Here is a 19638-nt window from a genome sequence, read left to right as displayed (position 1 = left end):
TTGTAATGTCTTTTTCTGGCTTTGATATTAGCATAATATTGACTTCATAGAATGAATTAGGAAGTGTTTCCTCTTCTATTTTCTGGAAGACTCTAAGAATTGTTAAGAATTTTTATTTTTTTGCATTGCAGCTAGATAATATAGTTTATAATATCAGGAATAGGTTTTTAATTTCTTTGTGGCCTAGTACTTGTTTGATTTTTGTGAATGTCCTATAAACACTAAAAAAGAAAAAAAAATTGTCTTCTCTGTTGTTGAGTGTAAAGTTGTCTATTATCCATTAGTTTTGTTAGGTAGGTAGAATAGGGAAAAGGAGTCCAAAATGGCGGTGGCTAAAAGACAAGGAAGGTCAAAGGAAGGTCTGAGGACCAGAGTGAAGACTTCAGGCAGAACAAACAGCACTCCTGGCTAAGCCCAATTTGCATAGGGCAAGCCCAGGTGGAGAAAAAAACATATAAAAGGAGGACCCAAAGCGCGCGCGCTCTCTCTCTCTCTCACTCCCCGTGCCCCGCCCCGCACCCCCCCCCCCCCCTCCCCGCTCACTCCTCCACTCTCTTCTCTTCGAGTCCTTGGGCTGGCATGCCCTCACACTTCAAGGATGGATTCTCCTGCTATCTTCTAAATAAAATAGAGCTGTAACACTGATTTGCCTAAGAGCTATAACACAGTTTGTCCAAGACCTGAGAGCTGTGACGTGCCGAGGGCTTTAATGTCCGTTGCTCCAATTCTTTGTTGTGACGAGACAAAGAACTGAGGAACATACACTCACGTGACAGTTTGAATTTGTTAATCTTTATGATTTAATTTGTCTTTTTTTTCATTATTTTTGTCTGTATTATTCATTAATTTCTGAGAGGGATTTGATAAAATGTCCAACTAAAATAATTTATTCATGTATTTCTTTTACTTTTATCAGTTATTTCTTTGTATATATGTCAAGTAATAATTTTAAGAGTATATGTGTTTGTGTTCACAATCATCTTCTTAATTTATCATTCCTTTTAACATTAAATAATATCCTTTTCCCTTTATATATTTGATATTAAAATATTTTTGCTAAATATCAAAATTGATAATTCAGCATTCTTTTAGTTCATATTTGTCTAGTAAAATTTCCATCTCTATAAGACATACTATTAGACCTTTTTCATATATTTCTTAAAGCAGTATTTTGCTTGACTTAAACTCATTTTATTCAGTTTGAGAGGTCTTCTGTATCAGGACCAGCCCAACAATGAACCAACCCGGGGGAGCAGTGCCACAGAAGAATAAGGAAAAATAAGACTCATTCGCAGGCAAAAGCCCGATCCTAATCCTTGCATGCCTTTTATTGCTAACATCTACTTCCTTGAGCTCTAGAGATATCTGTTTTTTACAATCTCAGATCGGGGGATAAAGATATACAATGCACAGTCCTCAATGTCAAACCTTCAGGCCATTCATGATTGTGTTTAGCACTTCAGCTAGTGACAACCTTTCTCAACAACTCCCTCAAGGCTCTGGTTGGAGAACAGTCACTAATGGTTTTCCATCAGTCACATCAGTACTTCAACATCTTGTTTTCAAGATGTTTTTCCACTATGTACTTTTTCCTGCTCCCAGCCCTTCGCCTGGGGGTGATGAGAAAGTCGTTCTTATTTTTCAAAGAAGCCCTGTTAACTATAGAACAGGCCTGTACTTAGCATATTGCCTACATTCTGATCAGAGAGTTTAACCTATTTATGTTTATGGCCCTAACTGTTAAACTAGGATTTATCCTGTCACCATATTTCTTGTTTCTTATTTATCATACTTTCTTACTGCGTTTTCTAGTTTGCTATTCTTTACTCTTTCCATTAACTAGGTTAAATTTTTCATCTAGTACTTTAAAATTCATACTTCTAATTTTATTCTTCAGGAATTTACCCCTGTTGATTTTTTCAGTCAGCCAGTTCAGTCGCTCAGTCGTGTCCGACTCTGAGACCCCATGAATTGCAGCACGCCAGGCCTCCCTGTCCATCACCAACTCCCAGAGTTCACTCAAACTTATGTCCATCGAGTCAGTGATGCCATCCAGCCATCTCATCCTCTGTCGTCCCCTTCTCCTCCTGCCCCCAATCCCTCCCAGCATCAGAGTCTTTTCCAATGAGTCAACTCTTTGCATGAGGTGGCCAAAGTACTGGAGTTTCAGCTTTAGCATCATTCCTTCCAATGAACACCTAGGACTGATCTCCTTTAGAATGGACTGGTTGGATCGCCTTACAGTCCAAGGGACTCTCAAGAGTCTTCTCCAACACCACAGTTCAAAAGCATCAATTCTTCGGTGCTCAGCCTTCTTCACAGTCCAACTCTCACATCCATACATGACCACAGGAAAAACCATAGCCTTGACTAGACGGACTTTGTTGGCAAAGTAGTCTCTGCTTTTGAATATGCGATCTAGGTTGGTCATAACTTTCCTTCCAAGGAGTAAGCGTCTTTTAATTTCATGGCTGCAGTCACCATTTGCAGTGATTTTGGAGCCCAGAAAAATAAAGTCTGACACTGTTTCCACTGTTTCCCCATCTATTTCCCATGAAGTGGTGGGACCGGATGCCATGATCTTCGTTTTCTGAATGTTGAGCTTTAAGCCAACTTTTTCACTCTCCACTTTCACTTTCATCAAGAGGCTTTTTAGTTCCTCTTCACTTTCTGCCATAAGGGTGGTGTCATCTGCATATCTGAGGTTATTGAGATTTCTCCCGGCAATCTTGATTCCAGCTTGTGCTTCTTCCAGCCCAGCATTTCTCATGATGTACTTTGCATATAAGTTAAATAAACAGGGTGACAATATACAGCCTTGACATACTCCTTTTCATATTTGGAACCAGTCTGTTGCTCCATGTCCAGTTCTAACTGTTGCTTCCTGACCTGCATATAGGTTTCTCAAGAGGCAGGTCAGGTGGTCTGGTGTTCCCATCTCTTTGAGAATTTTCCACAGTTTATTGTGATCCACACAGTCAAAGGCTTTGGCATAGTCAATAAAGCAGAAATAGATGCTTTTCTGGAACTCTCGCTTTTTTGATGATCCAGCAGATGTTGACAATTTGATCTCTGGTTCCCCTGCCTTTTCTAAATCCAGCTTGAACATCTGGAAGTTCACAGTTCACGTATTGCTGAAGCCTGGCTTGGAGAATTTTGAGCATTACTTTACTAGCGTATGAGATGAGTGCAACTGTGCAGTAGTTTGAACATTCCTTAGCATTGCCTTTCTTTAGGATTGAAATGAAAACTGACCTTTTCCAGTCCTGTGGCCACTGCTGAGTTTTCCAAATTTACTGGCATATTGAGTGCAGCACTTTCACAGCATCATCTTTCAGGATTTGAAAGAGCTCAACTGGAATTCCATCACCTCCACTAGCTTTGTTTGTAGTGATGCTTTTGAAGGCCCACTTGACTTCACATTCCAGGATGTCTGGCTCTAGGTGAGTGATCACACCATCATGATTATCTGGGTCGTGAAGATCTTTTTTGTACAGTTCTTCTGTGTTGATTTTTTAAACATTATTAATGTTTGCACCTTTTCCAGAACAAGGGCATTACCTTAGCTTGCCCTCATTTCTCTTTGTGCTTGTGCCCCCAACCCCATCCTACTGAATCACCGTGTAGATAACTATAGAATTTTAGTTCTGGATGTTATGTTTGTACTTTAAAAAAATTTCTGTTTATTAGTACGCTGTAAACAGACTGGTTCCAAATAGGAAAACGAGTTCGTCAAGGCTGTATATTGTCACCCTGTTTATTTAACTTATATGCAGAGTACATCATGAGAAACGCTGGACTGGAAGAAACACAAGCTGGAATCAAGATTGCCGGGAGAAATCTCAATAACCTCAGATATGCAGATGACACCACCCTTATGGCAGAAAGTGAAGAGGAACTAAAAAGCCTCTTGATGAAAGTGAAAGTGGAGAGTGAAAAAGTTGGCTTAAAGCTCAACATTCAGAAAACGAAGATCATGGCATCCAGTCCCATCACTTCATGGGAAATAGATGGGGAAACAGTGGAAACAGTGTCAGACTTTATTTTTCTGGGCTCCAAAATCACTGCAGATGGTGACTGCAGCCATGAAATTAAAAGACGCTTACTCCTTGGAAGGAAAGTTATGACCAACCCAGATAGCATATTCAAAAGCAGAGACATTACTTTGCCAATAAAGGTCAATCTAGTCAAGGCAATGGTTTTTCCTGTGGTCACGTATGGATGTGAGAGTTGGACTGTGTAGAAGGCTGAGCACCGAAGAATTGATGCTTTTGAACTGTGGTGTTGGAGAAGACTCTGGAGAGTCCCTTGGTCCCTGCAAGGAGATCCAACCAGTCCTTTCTGAAGGAGAGCAGCCCTGGGATTTCTTTGGAAGGAATGATGCTAAAGCTGAAACTACAGTACTCTGGCCACCTCATGCGAGGAGTTGACTCATTGGAAAAGACTCTGATGCTGGGAGGGATTGGGGGCAGGAGGAGAAGGGGACAACAGAGGATGAGATGGCTGGTTGGCATCACTGACTCGATGGACCTGAGTCTGAGTGAACTCCGGGAGCTGGTGATGGACAGGGAGGCCTGGCGTGCTGCGATTCATGGGGTCGCAAAGAATCAGACACGACTGAACTGAACTGAACTGAACACTACCTGAAGGGGAGAAACATAAGTGGAAGATGTAGGAGGCCATCCTCCAGTATCTTTGCCAGGGAAGGTCATACTTTGGCAATCAGAATGGCAGGTAAATGGTGAAATTGATTGGAAACTTTTTAGAGGTATACTCATGAACCAAAGGAGACTGGAAGGGTTTGGGATGAGGATGACCAGACAGTGACAGAAGATTTCAATGCTAATATTCCTTCATTCCTCTGCACAGACAGGTGAGGCCACATGACACTGGGCTTATGAGATGTACAAGAGCAGTGTTGGTGACAGCGAGACACAGATATGGAAGACCACATTTCACACTCATCAGGCTAACTGGAGGAATCTTGATGGAAAGAAGTAAACTGAGAACTCGATTCTCGGGAGAGATAAAGTCAACCCCATCCATCATTTTTGTCAGAATCTTTGGGAGACTAAGATTTAGCTTATGTCTCAGGGAAGTCTCAATGGAAGGTTACATCCTCAGAGTTCATCTCCTAACTGTATCCTAACTTCAAATCACTTGAAGATAGCAGCTGGCACTTTCCAATTCCTGTCACCCACATCCCAGGGAACAGGATGGCTCTCCCGGAGGTAGGCTTCCTGCTAGATGTCGGTGTGCTGCCTTAGAATGGGGTATCCCCACCCTTGCTCACACTCCTACTCCTCTGGAGTCTTGCCCTAATACAAGCCGCTGCAATAGGCCTACTACGTGCTACATACTCATTCATTTTGTTGTTTGACAAAGTCATCTTCACAGGACACTTGAGAAAATATTCTCGAGCCTTCTGCCCTGTCTAGAGACAGAGATGTGGAAAGAGGAAAGGAGCTAGCTGGGAGGAACTTGAGTCTGATCTATTGGTTTTCTGAGTGCCCTGTATTCATGCACCCACTGCAGAGCACACATATGGTCCTGCTAGCCAAAGAAGATCCACCAGAATGCCTAAATGGAAAGACAGACACAGCCCAAACTATGCCACAGATTTAGTTTATTTTGAACACAAGTGTTTTTAGAAAGCAGCCACTGCACCATTTTAGATCTTTATCCTCCAGGGCTACAATTCCAGGCAAAGGAAAGAGCAAGGAATGGATATGGAAGCCTTGTTATGCCAAGCATTGAATTTGTGGATTCATAAAAAATCTTCAGGTGCTGTTCTTCAGGCATGCTCAATCACTGTTCAGTCCAGCTTTCCCAAGGCCACCAGAGCCAACCTTCTAAAAATACAAATTTGATCATGACATTAACTGTGCTTAGAAACATCCAGCAGTTTACCAAACCCTTCATCAGGAGGCTCTCTCTCCTCACTGGACTCTGGCATGGATGGCCCTCCACCATCCCCCTGAGATGCTGCAACCCCTTCCTGCTACCACCACTTCCTCGTCTCCAATGGAAGACCCATACTCCTCCCACCTTCTCAACTGCCCTGCCTTCCTCCTGCTAACTTTCTGCACCCTGTATTCTCTCGCTCAATATGTTCTCTACTCTCTGACAACTTTCCCAATCTCTCTCCCTTGAGGTAAAGCCCATAACCCCTCTCTTTCTCCCACAGATTGTACGAGAAATCTGTACAAGGCACTGGTCACCCTACGTTTAGATTATTTATCTATGTCTGTCTCATTTATCCTGTTGTATCTGTCTTTTTGTTTCAATTCCTGAACAATGCATGCCTGACACAGGAGATACTCAATCCCTAGGGATTCCCTTTCCCTTCCTTCCTCCTCCCGGGGTGTTCCATTTTTCAGGAAGAGTTAAATCCCTTTGGTGAGGAAGGAGAAATAAAGTGAGAAAACCTTGGTTAAGAATGACCTGTGAATCTGTATCATGGATACTTGTCTCAACTGAACCGATCAGCATTGTCCTGGGACAGGGCTCCTCGTTTAGGATGAGGCCTCAGATAATGTGGGCCAGCTGTCTTTTGGCCATGTTTCCAACCCCCTTCTCTGGGAGTTTTCCAGACTCTCCCATGTGGTGGACATGTAAGCACAGTCCACTTGAGAGTTGGGTGCACCCCTTGGCCAGCTCTTGCCTGATTTGTACTCACTCTGAAGACAGCAGTTTTGCAGACATGACCACACCCATTGCTGCAGCATTTCATTCCCTCAGGACAGGAATCATCACCTGAGCACATTTCAACACAAATTCCCACAGTACCTTTGGGCACCTCTGGGCAGAATCCAAGTTCCTGTTGTCCTGAAACACAGGATGGTGTTTGGCGTGTGGCGCAGTCACTAAGACAGGCCTGAGGACAGACGCTGGAGGCCTGATGCCTCCATCACAGGCAGGACTGCTACCTCTTCCGTTGCTTCCTTTGTGCTCTGGACTCCTCCCTGAGCCTCCACTGCTCCTCTCCCATGGAGCCCATAGTCTGTGCCTTAGGAGAATGCTCCCCTTTCTCTGAAGGCTGCACGGGTCTCAGAAGATAAGAAACCTGCACAGTCATAACCCTCTTCCTCCCACTTTATAAGAAGATTCTAGAAAAGCCTCTGTTTACAGAGATCACCATCCCTTGCATCACACACTCGGTTTGTCCCCCAACTTCCTCTGGGGTCCCACTCACAAGGCCCAGGTCCTAACTAGAGAGAAAACGTACCCTTTACCCCCAATTTCTAAGCAGACCCAACCCAGTCTGATAGGGAGAATGGGACACACAGGATGAGTGCTCATTTAGATCAAAGAAAAGGCATCTAATCAATGCCAATCCCCACTCTGCTGTGGGGACCTGGTTGCTTCCAGGCAAAACCACCCTCAGGTCTAACACTGGGCTCTGAGCCTTCTCTGCTATCAGCTGGGGTCCCCTCAGCACCCTCACCTTCGACAAGAGACACCTGAGTCCTGGCCATCTCCAGCCCCATGACGAGGAAAGCCAGCAGAACAAAGACGGTGCCTGTCTTCATGTTGGCCTCTGGTGTGGTGCAGGGGCAGAGCCCAGCCCCAATTTATACTCTCAGTGTCACCAGAAAAGAGGGTGAGGTGAGAGGCAGTAGAACAGGAAGAGTACTAAAATGTAAGCTCTCCAGGGAGTGTCCCAGGATATTCTAGTTTCTTTGTTCTATTTCAAAACTGTTTTCTCAGACTAGGAAATGGTTTCTTGGATATGCAAATACAAAACCGGAGAGTCTGGAAACTTTTTTACCCTTTCTTTCCTTGCTCCATCACAACTTGGCTCTGGTTTCTCTGGTGCCTTTAGGAACCACGGTCAAAGAAAAGAATTCTCTCCATGTAACTTAGAATTTCTCAGTGAGAGCTGAAATTTTGAAGCTAGGCATTATCAGGGCCCTTCTGGGGTCTCCAGCAGGTCCAGTTACACAAGGATGGTAAACGTGTGCTTTGGAGCCTCAGCTAGGCATGAGGGTGGAACCACAATGGTAGTGAAATCAGTCATCTAAGGGGATGGATGTTGCAAGATCACAAGCTGGCTGGAGCCCTGGTCTATCTTGATGACTGGTGGTCTCTGAGGCTACCCTGCTCCATACCAAGAAATTCCTGGAGAGAAGGCTGAGTGGGTGACCTACATGAGCAGAACTACAGGAGAAAGACACGAAAGCCTCCTCAGGGGTCTGTGGAAGGAGCCTGCCCACTTTCCCATCCCAATTACAAAATCTCTGAGAGACGCATATGCAGGTAAAAGCTGAATGACCGTGGGAATGAAGAGAAAGCGACTTTATCGTTGATGGTCAGAGCTCAGGTAAGCACCTTAGGACCTCCTGTGGGGAAGCCCGCTACCCAAGAGCAGAGAAAGACTAAGCAAGCCAAGAAAGGAGGACTCAGGCTGTCCATCTCAGGCAGAGAGCTCACGTTAGCATCTGGGAATCTCAGCATGTCTTTTAATTTCATGGCTGCAATCACCATCTGCAGTGATTTTGGAGACCAAAAAAGTAGTCTGACACTGTTTCCACTGTTTCCCCATCTATGTCCCATGAAGTGATGGGACCAGATGCCATGATCTTCATTTTCTGAATGTTGAGCTTTAAGCCAACTTTTTCACTCTCCACTTTCACTTTCATCAAGAGGCTTTTGAGTTCCTCTTAACTTTCTGCCATAAGGGTGGTGTGCATATCTGCATAACCTGCATATCTGAGGTTATTGACTTTTCTCCCGGCCATCTTGATTCAAGCTTGTGCTCCTTCCAGCCCAGCTTTTCTCATGATGTACTCTGCATAGAAGTTAAATAAGCAGGGTGACAATATACAGCCTTGACGTACTCCTTTTCCTATTTGGAACCAGTCTGTTGTTCCATGTCCAGTTCTAACTGTTGCTTCCTGACCTGCATATAGGTTTCTCAAGAGGCAGGTCAGGTGGTCTGGTATTCCCATCTCTTTGAGAATTTTCCACAGTTTATTGTGATCCACACAGTCAAAGGCTTTGGCATAGTCAATAAAGCAGAAATAGATGTTTTTCTGGAACTCTCTTGCTTTTTCCATGATCCAGCAGATGTTGACAATTTGATCTCTGGCTCCTCCTCCTTTTCTAAAACCAGCTTGAACATCTGGAAGTTCACCGTTCACGTATTGCTGAAGCCTGGCTTGGAGAATTTTGAGCATTACTTTACTAGCGTGTGAGATGAGTGCAACTGTGCAGTAGTTTGAGCATTCTTTGGCGTTGCCTTTATTTAGGATTGGAATGAAAACTGACCTTTTCCAGTCCTGTGGCCAGGAGTTTTCCAAATTTGCTGGCATATTGAGTGCAGCACTTTCACAGCATCATCTTTCAGGATTTGAAAGAGCTCAACTGGAATTCCATCACCTCCACTAGCTTTGTTTGTAGTGATGCTTTCGAAGGCCCACTTGACTTCACATTCCAGGATGTCTGGCTCTAGGTAAGTGATCACACCACCATGATTATCTGGGTCGTGAAGATCTTTTTTGTACAGTTCTTCTGTGTTGATTTTTTAAGCATTATTAATGTTTGCACCTTTTCCAGAACAAGGGAACCTTAGCTTGCCCTCATTTCTCTTTGTGCTTGTGCCCCCAACACCATCCTACTCAATCGCCACATAGATAACATATAGAATTTTAGTTCTGGGTTTTATGCTTGTACCTTAAAAAAATTTCCGTTTATTAGTAAGCTGTAAACTCACCCTTACTCCCCATAAATCTGAATCATCCTTCTGACTTTTTCTCCTTTCCTTGCTGAAATATTTATTCCAAGAATGTTTTCAAAAAAGGACTTTTTGGCCTTGGATGCCTGAGGATTATCTTAATTTTGTTTTCACACTTAAGTGATCACTTACCTGGATATAATATTCTATGCATAAATATTTTCTTTATGCTTTGAGAATATATTTTCATTACCTTGATGGTTAGAATTGCTGCTGAGAATTCTGAACTTCATCTGATTCTTTCATAGGCAGTCGTGGTTTTCTCTCTGAAACTTTTAGAACTTACTATTTATTTATTTTTTTTAAAATCATTATTGTATTTCTCTATGTGTGTCCATGTGTGACTATTTATTTTTCATTAATTTATTCTATTGACACTTTATGGACCACCAACCTAAGAAAGATGTACAACTTGAGAGTTGTGAGTTAAGTTTAATTTGGAACATAATAAGGACTGCGGCCTGGGAGACAGCACCTCAGATAGCTCTGAGAAACTGCTCCAGGGAAGTAGAGGGGGAAGGTCAATATATATGATTTTGGCAAAGGGGGCGTTCATGCAATCAAGCACTTACCTTACTTAAGGCTTTCTGCTCGTCACCAGGGGCTGATGTCACCATAAAGAGTGAGGAGATGCAAGGACTGAAATCATAAAATTCGGTTCCTGAAAATATCTAATTATCTAAAGAGCTATTCCACCAGTTTTCCTGGAGTACAAAGTGCCTCATTCCTGTTCTCCACCCTGAACTCCCTTCAGGGCGTGTCGAAGATCAACAGCTGCAGCAGCAGGGGATTCTTTCCCAGAAGAGGCAGTTGGCACATGCCCTTGAGTGTGTGCATATGTGTGCTCAGTCATGTCCAGCTGTTTGCGACCCCAGGGACCGTAGCCTGCCAGGCTCTTCTGTCTGTGGACTTTTCTAGGCAAGAATGTTGGAGTGGGTTGCTATTTTCTACTCCAGGGGATCTTCCTGACCCAAGAATCACACCCATGTCTCTTGAGTCTCCTGCACTGTGAGGCAGGTACTTTACCACCTGCGCTGTTTTGTAGTTGGCAGGACCTTCAAACTATCTTTGGGAGCTCAGCATTATTCCCATCCCCTCACCTCCACCCAAATCCTTGTCCACCCCAAATCCCAGACCTTGAAATGGAAAACCTGTGCTTTTGGAACTAGTCTGTAGACTCGCAAGGAAATCCTGCTGAGGAACTCAGTTGATTTGCTTCTCTAAGCTGAGTCCACCCTCCTGCAAGGCCAGTGAGTCTGGGTTTATAACTGATTGCTTGAGTGAGTGAGTGAACGTTGGCTCAGTCGTGTGTGACTCTCTGTGACCCCATGGAGTATTCTGTCCATGGAATTCTCCAGGCCAGAACACTGGAGTGGGTAGCCGTTCCCTTCTCCAGGGGATCTTTCCAACCCTGGGATCAAAGCCAGGTCTCCCACATTGCAGGCAGATTCTTTACCAGCTGAGCCACCAGGGAAGCCCAATTGATTGCCAGTTACAAATTGGCACTTGCCAAGAGCATTGCCAGTGACTGAACAACAACAACCAGGGCATTTGCCATCTGCCTCTGCCTCTGAGGAGATGAACCCTGTGCTCCTGCAGCTGTTGACCCTCAATACCCGCTGGGGAAGTTCAGGGTGGAGTGAGGCACTCTGTGCTCCAGGGACTCCGGTGGAACAAATCTTTAGATAGTTAGATATTTTCAGGAACTGATTTCATGATCCCAACATTTGCATCTTTTCATATCTAAGTGCAGTGAAGTCGCTCAGTCGTGTCCGACTCTTTGAGACCCCATGGACTGTAGTCTATCAGGCTCCTCCATCCATGGGATTTTCCAGGCAATAGTACTGGAATGGGTTGCCATTTCCTTCTCCAGGGGATCTTCCCAACCCGGTGATCGAACCCAGGTCTCCCTCATTGTAGACAGATGCTTTACCATCTGAGCCACCTAGAAAAGGAGTAAATCCCTTCATGATGACATCAGCTCCTCGTGACCAGCAGAAAACCTTTTGTAAAATTTTGAGTGCTTAATTGCATTGAACTCCCCCTTCACCAAAATCATATATATTGACCTTCCCCCACTGTCTCTTTGGAGCAGTTTCTCAGAGCTGTCTGAGGTGTACCTCCTGGGCTGCAGTCCTCATTTTGTCCCAAATAAAACCTAACTCGAAACTCTCACACCTTGCATCTTTTTAGTCGACTCAGGGGAATGGGTGTGAGTGTAAGGAAGCAGGGGAAAGAGAGAGAACACCTTGTGAATCCCTCCAAATCAGATCTATTACTCACTAAAGTCGTGCAGAAAGGCAGCAGGCCCACAGGTGTTAAGGAGATGGTCAGGTCTATGACATCTGACATTTTAAAGTTCATTATCTCTAACCTAGTAAGGTCTCATGCTATGAACACTATGTCTTAATGTTCATTCTGGGCTCTTCATAAAACAGGACAAAGATGACAAAGATGCAACATGATCAAGATCTGGGACTAGGGAGCTGAGCAGCAGCTGGATGTTTAAAAGATTTGGCAGGGATGGGAAATGACTCTGTGGAATATGAAATTCCAGGAATAATTGAGTTTCAGCAAATTTAGGAGTCTGAACATGCAGGCATCTCATATGTCATTCTGGAAAAAAAAATAGGAATAAAACTTTGATGGTTGCAAGTATTGATGGGTGGGTTTTGCAGACTGAGTGTTACCAAACCCAAACTTGAGTCTTCTCCCTCGAATGCGGCCTGGATTGTTGTGAAGGAATGTGTAGTGTTTATTGTAAGGTGCCACACAAAGAATTCTGGGACAGCTAGTGCTCAAAAACCTGAACTTCTTGATGGGTTTCAGCAAAGCCTTTTAAAAGGCAAGGTGAGGAGAGCCCCAGGGTATGTGATTGACTCATGCACATTTCTCTGGTTGATGGTGAGGGTGTCACAGGCTTTAACATTGTCAATCCCAAGGTTCCTGTAGGCCTGGGGACTATTGCTCATGGTCATTAAGTGATCGATCTATTCCCTTTGGAGATGATTTTAGCTTGTGTAAAACAACTCAAGAAAGGTGCATCAGGTACTATCATCTGGGTACTCCATTGTTGTTTAGTCACTAATTTGTATCCAATTCAGAAGAGCTAAAGCAGAGGGGAGGATGGGGGGAAGGTTCTGTACCCAGAAGGCTCCCTAGGATCCTGCTCAATTACAGAACATCTCGGAATTCCCAAGGTCGTTCATTAATGCCTCATGGCTGCATAAATGAGGCATGCTGCTGCTACTAAGTCACTTCAGTCGTGTCCAACTCTGTGCGACCCCATAGACAGCAGCCCACCAGGCTCCCCCATCCCTGGGATTCTCCAGGCAAGAACACTGGAGTGGGTCGCCATTTCCTTCTCCAATGCATGAAAGTGAAAAGTGAAAGTGAAGTCGCTCAGTCGCATCCGACCCTCAGCGACCCCAGGGACTGCAGCCCACCAGGCTCCTCCATCCATGGGATTTTCCAGGCAAGAGTACTGGAATGGGGTGCCATTGCCTTCTCCGAAATGAGGCGTAAATGAACAATTAAATTCACTATCAACAATTAAATGAACTTAATTGTTCATTTATGCCTCATGGCTGCTGCAGACACCTGATGCATTCAAATGATAATATGTCACGAGAATTTAATAGACCCCCACATTTGTGATTGTCACTCCAGTCCCAGAAGTCCACTTTCTATTAGGGCATCATCTTGTTTTGTTTTTCACGAAGAAATAATGTTTTAACCAGACAGTTCAATCGCTCCTCATTTCCAGGTGCTTGAAAAGCATCTTGGGGATTTTTCAGGACCGCACCATTGCAGAAAAGGGGATCCCTTCAGGATCCTGAGAGTGGGCTCCTGTCTAACACTTGGAAATGAATTGAGACATATGCTGACAAAGCAAGAGACTTCATTGGAAAGGGGCACCCAGGTGGAGAACTGCAGGATGAAGAAACCAGAGAACTGCTCTGCCACGTGACTTGCAGTCTCAAATTTTGTGGTGATGGGGTGAGTTTCCAGATTGTCTCTGGCTAATCATTCCAACTCAGGGTGCTTCCTGATAGTGCAGGCATTGCTCAGCCAATGGATTCCAGTGAGGAGGATTTGGGGAGGTTGGCAGGACCTTTGGCCAGGCATCTCCTCCCTCCTTTTGACCTTTCCCGAAATCTTCATGTTGGTGGCAGCTTGTTAGCCCTGAGTTCCTTACCAGGCTCTCTTGTACGATAACTCATGGAAGTGGTTACTGCCTTTCCTGGCCAGGGCGGACGGTTTCAGTCAGTATTTCTCCTAACAACTTCTGCTGAGAGACTTCATACTCCAGATTCTTTCTGGGAATTGGGGTGGAGGTCTCTTTCTTCTAAAATTACTTCCTGCTGAGAATGGGCTTAGACCTGCCTAGCAGGGTAGAAGTCTCTCTCCCGCTGATTCAAAACGAGGTATTCTGGGTCCCAAATGAGCACTCATCCTTGTCCTAACAACGATTTGGCCTGAAACTGTTGGACCCTGTCAGATACTAACCTTGTAAGCAGTTGAAATAGACAAGGGCCCAAACAGGAGGCCTAAAAGGATGATTTTAGCTGGGTTCAGGAAAAGAAGGCAGAATTTGGGGTGAGGACTGCAAGGTGTGTGGGTTTCTTCTGATTGGCTGGCGGTGAGGTAAGAGGGTGGTGCTCTAGGAATCTTGCACTCAGCCTGAAGTTATCCTCTTTCTGGTTGAAGGCCTTAGTTCCTGCAGAACTCAGATATTGTTATGGATGCTACCTGAGAAGGAATCGGGACCCTACCTCAAGACTGTACCACCCTTGACTGCTCCTTTCCTGTTTTTCCCCTCCCTTCCCTGATTAGAGAGTGTTTGAATCTGCCCAGTGGAACTCAGAGAACTCAGAGAAGATCAGGGAGGCTGAATGAAGCCTATACCCAACAAAAAACAGGGGACACAGAAAAGACTTGTCCTCTGGACCCCCAGAGAGTTCTGCTCAGTTTCAATTCAGAGTACTGGGAGGAGATGGCTCTGGCCACCTTCTGCTAAAATGGGGCATAGTTGTGCCCCAATTTGGAGAATTGACACTGAATTGGAAATATTGCTGAGTTGCAAATCTGGAATATGCATCTTGCATTATCTGGGCCTTATCAATTTCTATAGGGAGAAATAGAGCTTTCCCTTAGATATAAAGGCAGTTTAAATGCAAGTGAAAAAAATGAGAAGTTTACTAAAAAGCACAAACAACTTTCTAGAGATATGATGCAACCAGTCCATTCTAAAGGAGATCAGCCCTGGGTGTTCTTTGGAAGGTACCGGGGTCCAGCTCCAGTTGGATCCAGGGATTCCCTCAGGAGGACGGCGTTGGCGATTAGAATACCAAAGCAGAGATTTATTAGATGCTCAATAATAACTGGTTTACGCGGGAAATCAATAAAGTTTGTGACACCAAGCTTGCTCTGACCACGGAGGCCGCAGGCCCCCTCTCGAATAGCGGAAGGTGCCCCACCTTAGGCACCTTCTCGGGTGGGTCTTAGAAGCCAGGCAAATAAGTGGTCGCAGGGGACCCCCGCGCTCCAATTATTTTGGCGTGAAGGAAGAACAGAAGAGAAAAGGACGAAAAGGAAACAAGAAAGAACGACACAGGGAGACCAAACTTCGATGAGCAAGGCCAGTAGCTTTATTTTCAACAGGGGCTTTTATACCCTAAGTTGCACATAGAGGACAATAGGGGGTGTGAAATCATGCAAAGTCAGCAGTCTTTGATCCTTATTGAGACCAGGCTTTCTTTTCTGCAAATTTATCCTATACAAATGGTTTAGGTGATTTACATCATCTTCTGGCCAGAAGGCCTGTTAACATTTTATGACTCTGATAAAGGTTTGTCAACCATAAGACTTATTTTCTCTAAGAGTAATTATTTTAGAGTTTGGCTCCATCCTCCGAAGGTGTTAGATAAAGTTGCATTCCTATCGGGCAGAGGTGCAGTGGGCTTACAACAAAGGAAAGAATTTATTACCTTAAGGGTCTAAAGTTGTTAACACCAAGGCCACTACTTATTTTTTCTACATACCAACTATATTAATTAATACACTTCCAAGGATACAATACAGGGGATGTGGAAACTTGGCAGCAAGCATTGGCTCAACAATGAAATCTTCTACCAGTTCTATTCTGACAATTTCTAACTCTCTGAGAGGACAATCGTATGCGTAGCTGTAGGAGACTGTCAGGCAAATTAGAGAGCCATCTGAGGGGTTTGGATTTAAATACTCCTATTATGCCCAGTAAGCTAATTCGTTAGAGCTCTAAGTTGATTTCTTTCAGAGAAAAGGTGGTCGGGAATTGTTGTCAGAGGAGTTGGTGAAAGTCATGAAGCAGTAAAACAGACAGACTTTGGTTTTGGAGTAGACGCTCAGGCAGGCCCAAAGGGGCACCCCTCGAGTTCTGGCTCGCCTTGCCCACCAGAACTCTCCCACATAACCTTGTTATGGGCGGGGACTCCCGTGCTGGCTCCCGGCAGGAAGGAATGATGCTAAAGCTGAAACTCCAGTTTGGCCACCTCATGCGAAGAGTTGACTCATTGGAAAAACTCTGATGCTGGGAGGGACTGGGGGCAGGAGAAAAGGGAACAACAGAGGATGAGATGGCTGGATGGCATCACTGACTCGATGGACATGAGTTTGAGTGAACTCTGGGAGTTGGTGATGGACAGGGAGGCCTGGCGTGCTGTGATTCATGGGGTCGCAAAGAGTCGGACATGACTGAGCGACTGAACTGAACTGAACACTACCTGAAGGGGAGAAACATAAGTGGAAGTTGTAGGAGGCCATCCTCCAGTATCTTTCCCAGGGAAGGTCATTCTTTGGCAATCAGAATGGCAGGTAAATGGTGAAATTGATTAGAAACTTTTTAGAGGTATACTCATGAACCAAAGGAGACTGGAAGGGTTTGGGATGAGGATGACCAGACAGTGACAGAAGATTTCAATGCTAATATGCCTTCATTCCTCTGCACAGACAGATGAGGCCACATGACACTGGGCTTATGAGATATACAAGAGCAGTGTTGGTGACATAGTTTGGTGACATAGTTGGTGACAGTGAGACACAGATATGGAAGACCACATTTCACACTCATCAGGCTAACTGGAGGAATCTTGATGGAAAGAAGTAAACTGAGAACTCGATTCTCGGGAGAGATAAAGTCAACCCCATCCATCATTTTTGTCAGAATCTTTGGGAGACTAAGATTTAGCTTATGTCTCAGGGAAGTTTCAATGGAAGGTTACATCCTCAGAGTTTATCTCCTAACTGTATCCTAACTTCAAATCACTTGAAGATAGCAGCTGGCACTTTCCAATTCCTGTCACCCACATCCCAGGGAACAGGATGGCTCTCCCGGAGGTAGGCTTCCTGCTAGATGTCGGTGTGCTGCCTTAGAATGGGGTATCCCCACCCTTGCTCACACTCCTACTCCTCTGGAGTCTTGCCCTAATACAGCTGCTGCAATAGGCCTACTACGTGCTACATCCTCATTCATTTTGTTGTTTGACAAAATCCTCTTTACAGGACACTTGAGAAAATATTCTCGAGCCTTCTGCCCTGTCTAGAGACAGAGATGTGGAAGGAGGAAAGGAGCTAGCTGGGAGGAACTTGAGTCTGATCTATTGGTTTTCTGAGTGCCCTGTATTCATGCACCCACTGCAGAGCACACATATGGTCCTGCTAGCCAAAGAAGATCCACCAGAATGCCTAAATGGAAAGACAGACACAGCCCAAACTATGCCACAGATTTAGTTTATTTTGAACACAAGTGTTTTTAGAAAGCAGCCACTGCACCATTTTAGATCTTTATCCTCCAGGGCTACAATTCCAGGCAAAGGAAAGAGCAAGGAATGGATATGGAAGCCTTGTTATGCCAAGCATCGAATTTGTGGATTCATAAAAAATCTTCAGGTGCTGTTCTTCAGGCATGCTCAATCACTGTTCAGTCCAGCTTTCCCAAGGCCACCAGAGCCAACCTTCTAAAAATACAAATTTGATCATGACATTAACTGTGCTTAGAAACATCCAGCACTTTACCAAACCCTTCAGCAGGAGGCTCTCTCTCCTCACTGGACTCTGGCATGGATGGCCCTCCACCATCCCCCTGAGATGCTGCAACCCCTTCCTGCCACCATCACTTCCTCGTCTCCAATGGAAGACCCATACTCCTCTCACCCTCTCAACTGCCCTGCCTTCCTCCTGCTAACTTTCTGCACCCTGTATTCTCTCACTCAATGTTCTCTACTCTCTGACAACTTTCCCAATCTCTCTCCCTTGAGGTAAAGCCCATAACCCCTCTCTTTCTCCCACAGATTGTACGAGAAATCTGTACAAGGCACTGGTCACCCTACGTTTAGATTATTTATCTATGTCTGTCTCATTTATCCTGTTGTATCTGTCTTTTTGTTTCAATTCCTGAACAATGCATGCCTGACACAGGAGATACTCAATCCCTAGGGATTCCCTTTCCCTTCCTTCTTCCTCCCGGGATGTTCCATTTTCCAGGAAGAGTTAAATCCCTTTGGTGAGGAAGGAGAAATAAAGTGAGAAAACCTTGGTTAAGAATGACCTGTGAATCTGTATCATGGATACTTGTCTCAACTGAACCGATCAGTGTTGTCCTGGGACAGGGCTCCTCGTTTAGGATGAGGCCTCAGATAATGTGGGCCAGCTGTCTTTTGGCCATGTTTCCAACCCCCTTCTCTGGGAGTTTTCCAGACTCTCCCATGTGGTGGACATGTGAGCAAAGTCCACTTGAGAGTTGGGTGCACCCCTTGGCCAGCTCTTGCCTGATTTGTACTCACTTTGAAGACAGCAGCTTTGCAGACATGACCACACCCATTGCTGCAGCATTTCGCTCTCCCAGGACAGGAATAATCTCCTGAGCACAGTTCAGCACAAATTCCCACAGTACCTTTGGGCACCTCTGGGCAGAATCCAGGTTTCCTTTGTCCTGAAACACAGGATGGTGTTTGGCGTGTGGCGCAGTCACTAAGACAGGCCTGAGGACAGACGCTGGAGGCCTGATGCCTCCATCACAGGCAGGACTGCTGCCTCTTCTGTTGCTTCCTTTGTGCTCTGGACTCCTCCCCGAGCCTCCACTGCTCCTCTCCCATGGAGCCCACAGTCTGGGCCTTAGGAGAATGCTCCCCTTTCTCTGAAGGCTGCTCGGGTCTCAGAAGATAAGAAACCTGCACAGTCATAACCCTCTTCTTCCCACTTTATAAGAAGATTCTAGAAAAGCCTATGCTTACAGAGATCACCATCCCCTGACTCACACATTCCATTTGTCCCCCAACTTCCTCTGGGGTCCCACTCACAAGGCCCAGGTCCTAACTAGAGAGAAAACGTACCCTTTACCCCCAATTTCTAAGCAGACCCAACCCAGTCTGATAGGGAGAATGGGACACACAGGATGAGTGCTCATTTAGATCAAAGAAAAGGCATCTAATCAATGCCAATCCCCACTCTGCTGTGGGGACCTGGTTGCTTCCAGGCAAAACCACCCTCAGGTCTAACACTGGGCTCTGAGCCTTCTCTGCTGTCAGCTAGGGTCCCCTCAGCACCCTCACCTTTGACAGGAGACTTCTGAGCCCAGGCCACCTCCAGCCCCATGACGAGGAAAGCCAGCAGAACAAAGACGGTGCCTGTCTTCATGTTGGCCTCTGGTGTGGTGCAGCGGCAGAGCCCAGCCCCAATTTATACTCTCAGTGTCACCAGAAAAGAGGGTGAGGTGAGAGGCAGTAGAACAGGAAGAGTATTAAAATGTAAGCTCTCCAGGGAGTGTCCCAGGATATTCTAGTTTCTTTGTTCTATTTCACAACTGTTTTCAAGGATTAGGGAATGGTTTCTTGGATATGCAAATACAAAACTGGAGAGTCTGG

At 45.1% G+C, this 19638-nt stretch overlaps 2 protein-coding genes across 2 annotated transcripts; both read right to left on the bottom strand.

The window, feature by feature from the left end:
• Window positions 1–5609: 5609 nt before the first annotated feature.
• LOC100296618 (WAP four-disulfide core domain protein 18) lies at window positions 5610–7635 on the bottom strand. The gene is made up of 3 exons (XM_024980636.2): window positions 7448–7635; window positions 6680–6828; window positions 5610–5852 (listed from the first exon to the last, which is right to left on the bottom strand). Exons 1-3 carry the CDS (start codon window positions 7530–7532, stop codon window positions 5805–5807), a joined length of 282 nt encoding a protein of 93 aa, XP_024836404.1. The 5' UTR covers window positions 7533–7635; the 3' UTR covers window positions 5610–5804.
• Window positions 7636–17490: 9855 nt separating this feature from the next.
• Window positions 17491–19429, bottom strand: WFDC18 (extracellular proteinase inhibitor). The gene is made up of 3 exons (NM_001205278.1): window positions 19327–19429; window positions 18559–18707; window positions 17491–17733 (listed from the first exon to the last, which is right to left on the bottom strand). The coding sequence occupies exons 1-3, from the start codon at window positions 19409–19411 to the stop codon at window positions 17686–17688; spliced, it is 282 nt and encodes a 93-aa protein (NP_001192207.1). The 5' UTR covers window positions 19412–19429; the 3' UTR covers window positions 17491–17685.
• Between the last annotated feature and the right edge of the window lie 209 nt (window positions 19430–19638).

The sequence above is a fragment of the Bos taurus genome, chromosome 19 (genome assembly GCF_002263795.3).
Source record: "Bos taurus isolate L1 Dominette 01449 registration number 42190680 breed Hereford chromosome 19, ARS-UCD2.0, whole genome shotgun sequence".
NCBI classification, from domain to species: Eukaryota; Metazoa; Chordata; class Mammalia; order Artiodactyla; family Bovidae; genus Bos; species Bos taurus.
This window is presented reverse-complemented; position numbering and strand designations above follow the sequence as displayed.

Coding starts and splice junctions, on each gene's coding strand:
- LOC100296618 (XM_024980636.2), bottom strand. CDS start 7,532: ATGAAGACAGGCACCGTCTTTGTTCTGCTGGCTTTCCTCGTCATGGGG. Junction 6,829..7,447: donor TCAGGTGTCTCTTGTCGAAG/GTGAGGGTGCTG, acceptor CCTGTGTTTCAG/GACAACAGGAACTTGGATTC. Junction 5,853..6,679: donor GCAAAACTGCTGTCTTCAGA/GTGAGTACAAAT, acceptor TTGTATTTTTAG/AAGGTTGGCTCTGGTGGCCT.
- WFDC18 (NM_001205278.1), bottom strand. CDS start 19,411: ATGAAGACAGGCACCGTCTTTGTTCTGCTGGCTTTCCTCGTCATGGGG. Junction 18,708..19,326: donor TCAGAAGTCTCCTGTCAAAG/GTGAGGGTGCTG, acceptor CCTGTGTTTCAG/GACAAAGGAAACCTGGATTC. Junction 17,734..18,558: donor GCAAAGCTGCTGTCTTCAAA/GTGAGTACAAAT, acceptor TTGTATTTTTAG/AAGGTTGGCTCTGGTGGCCT.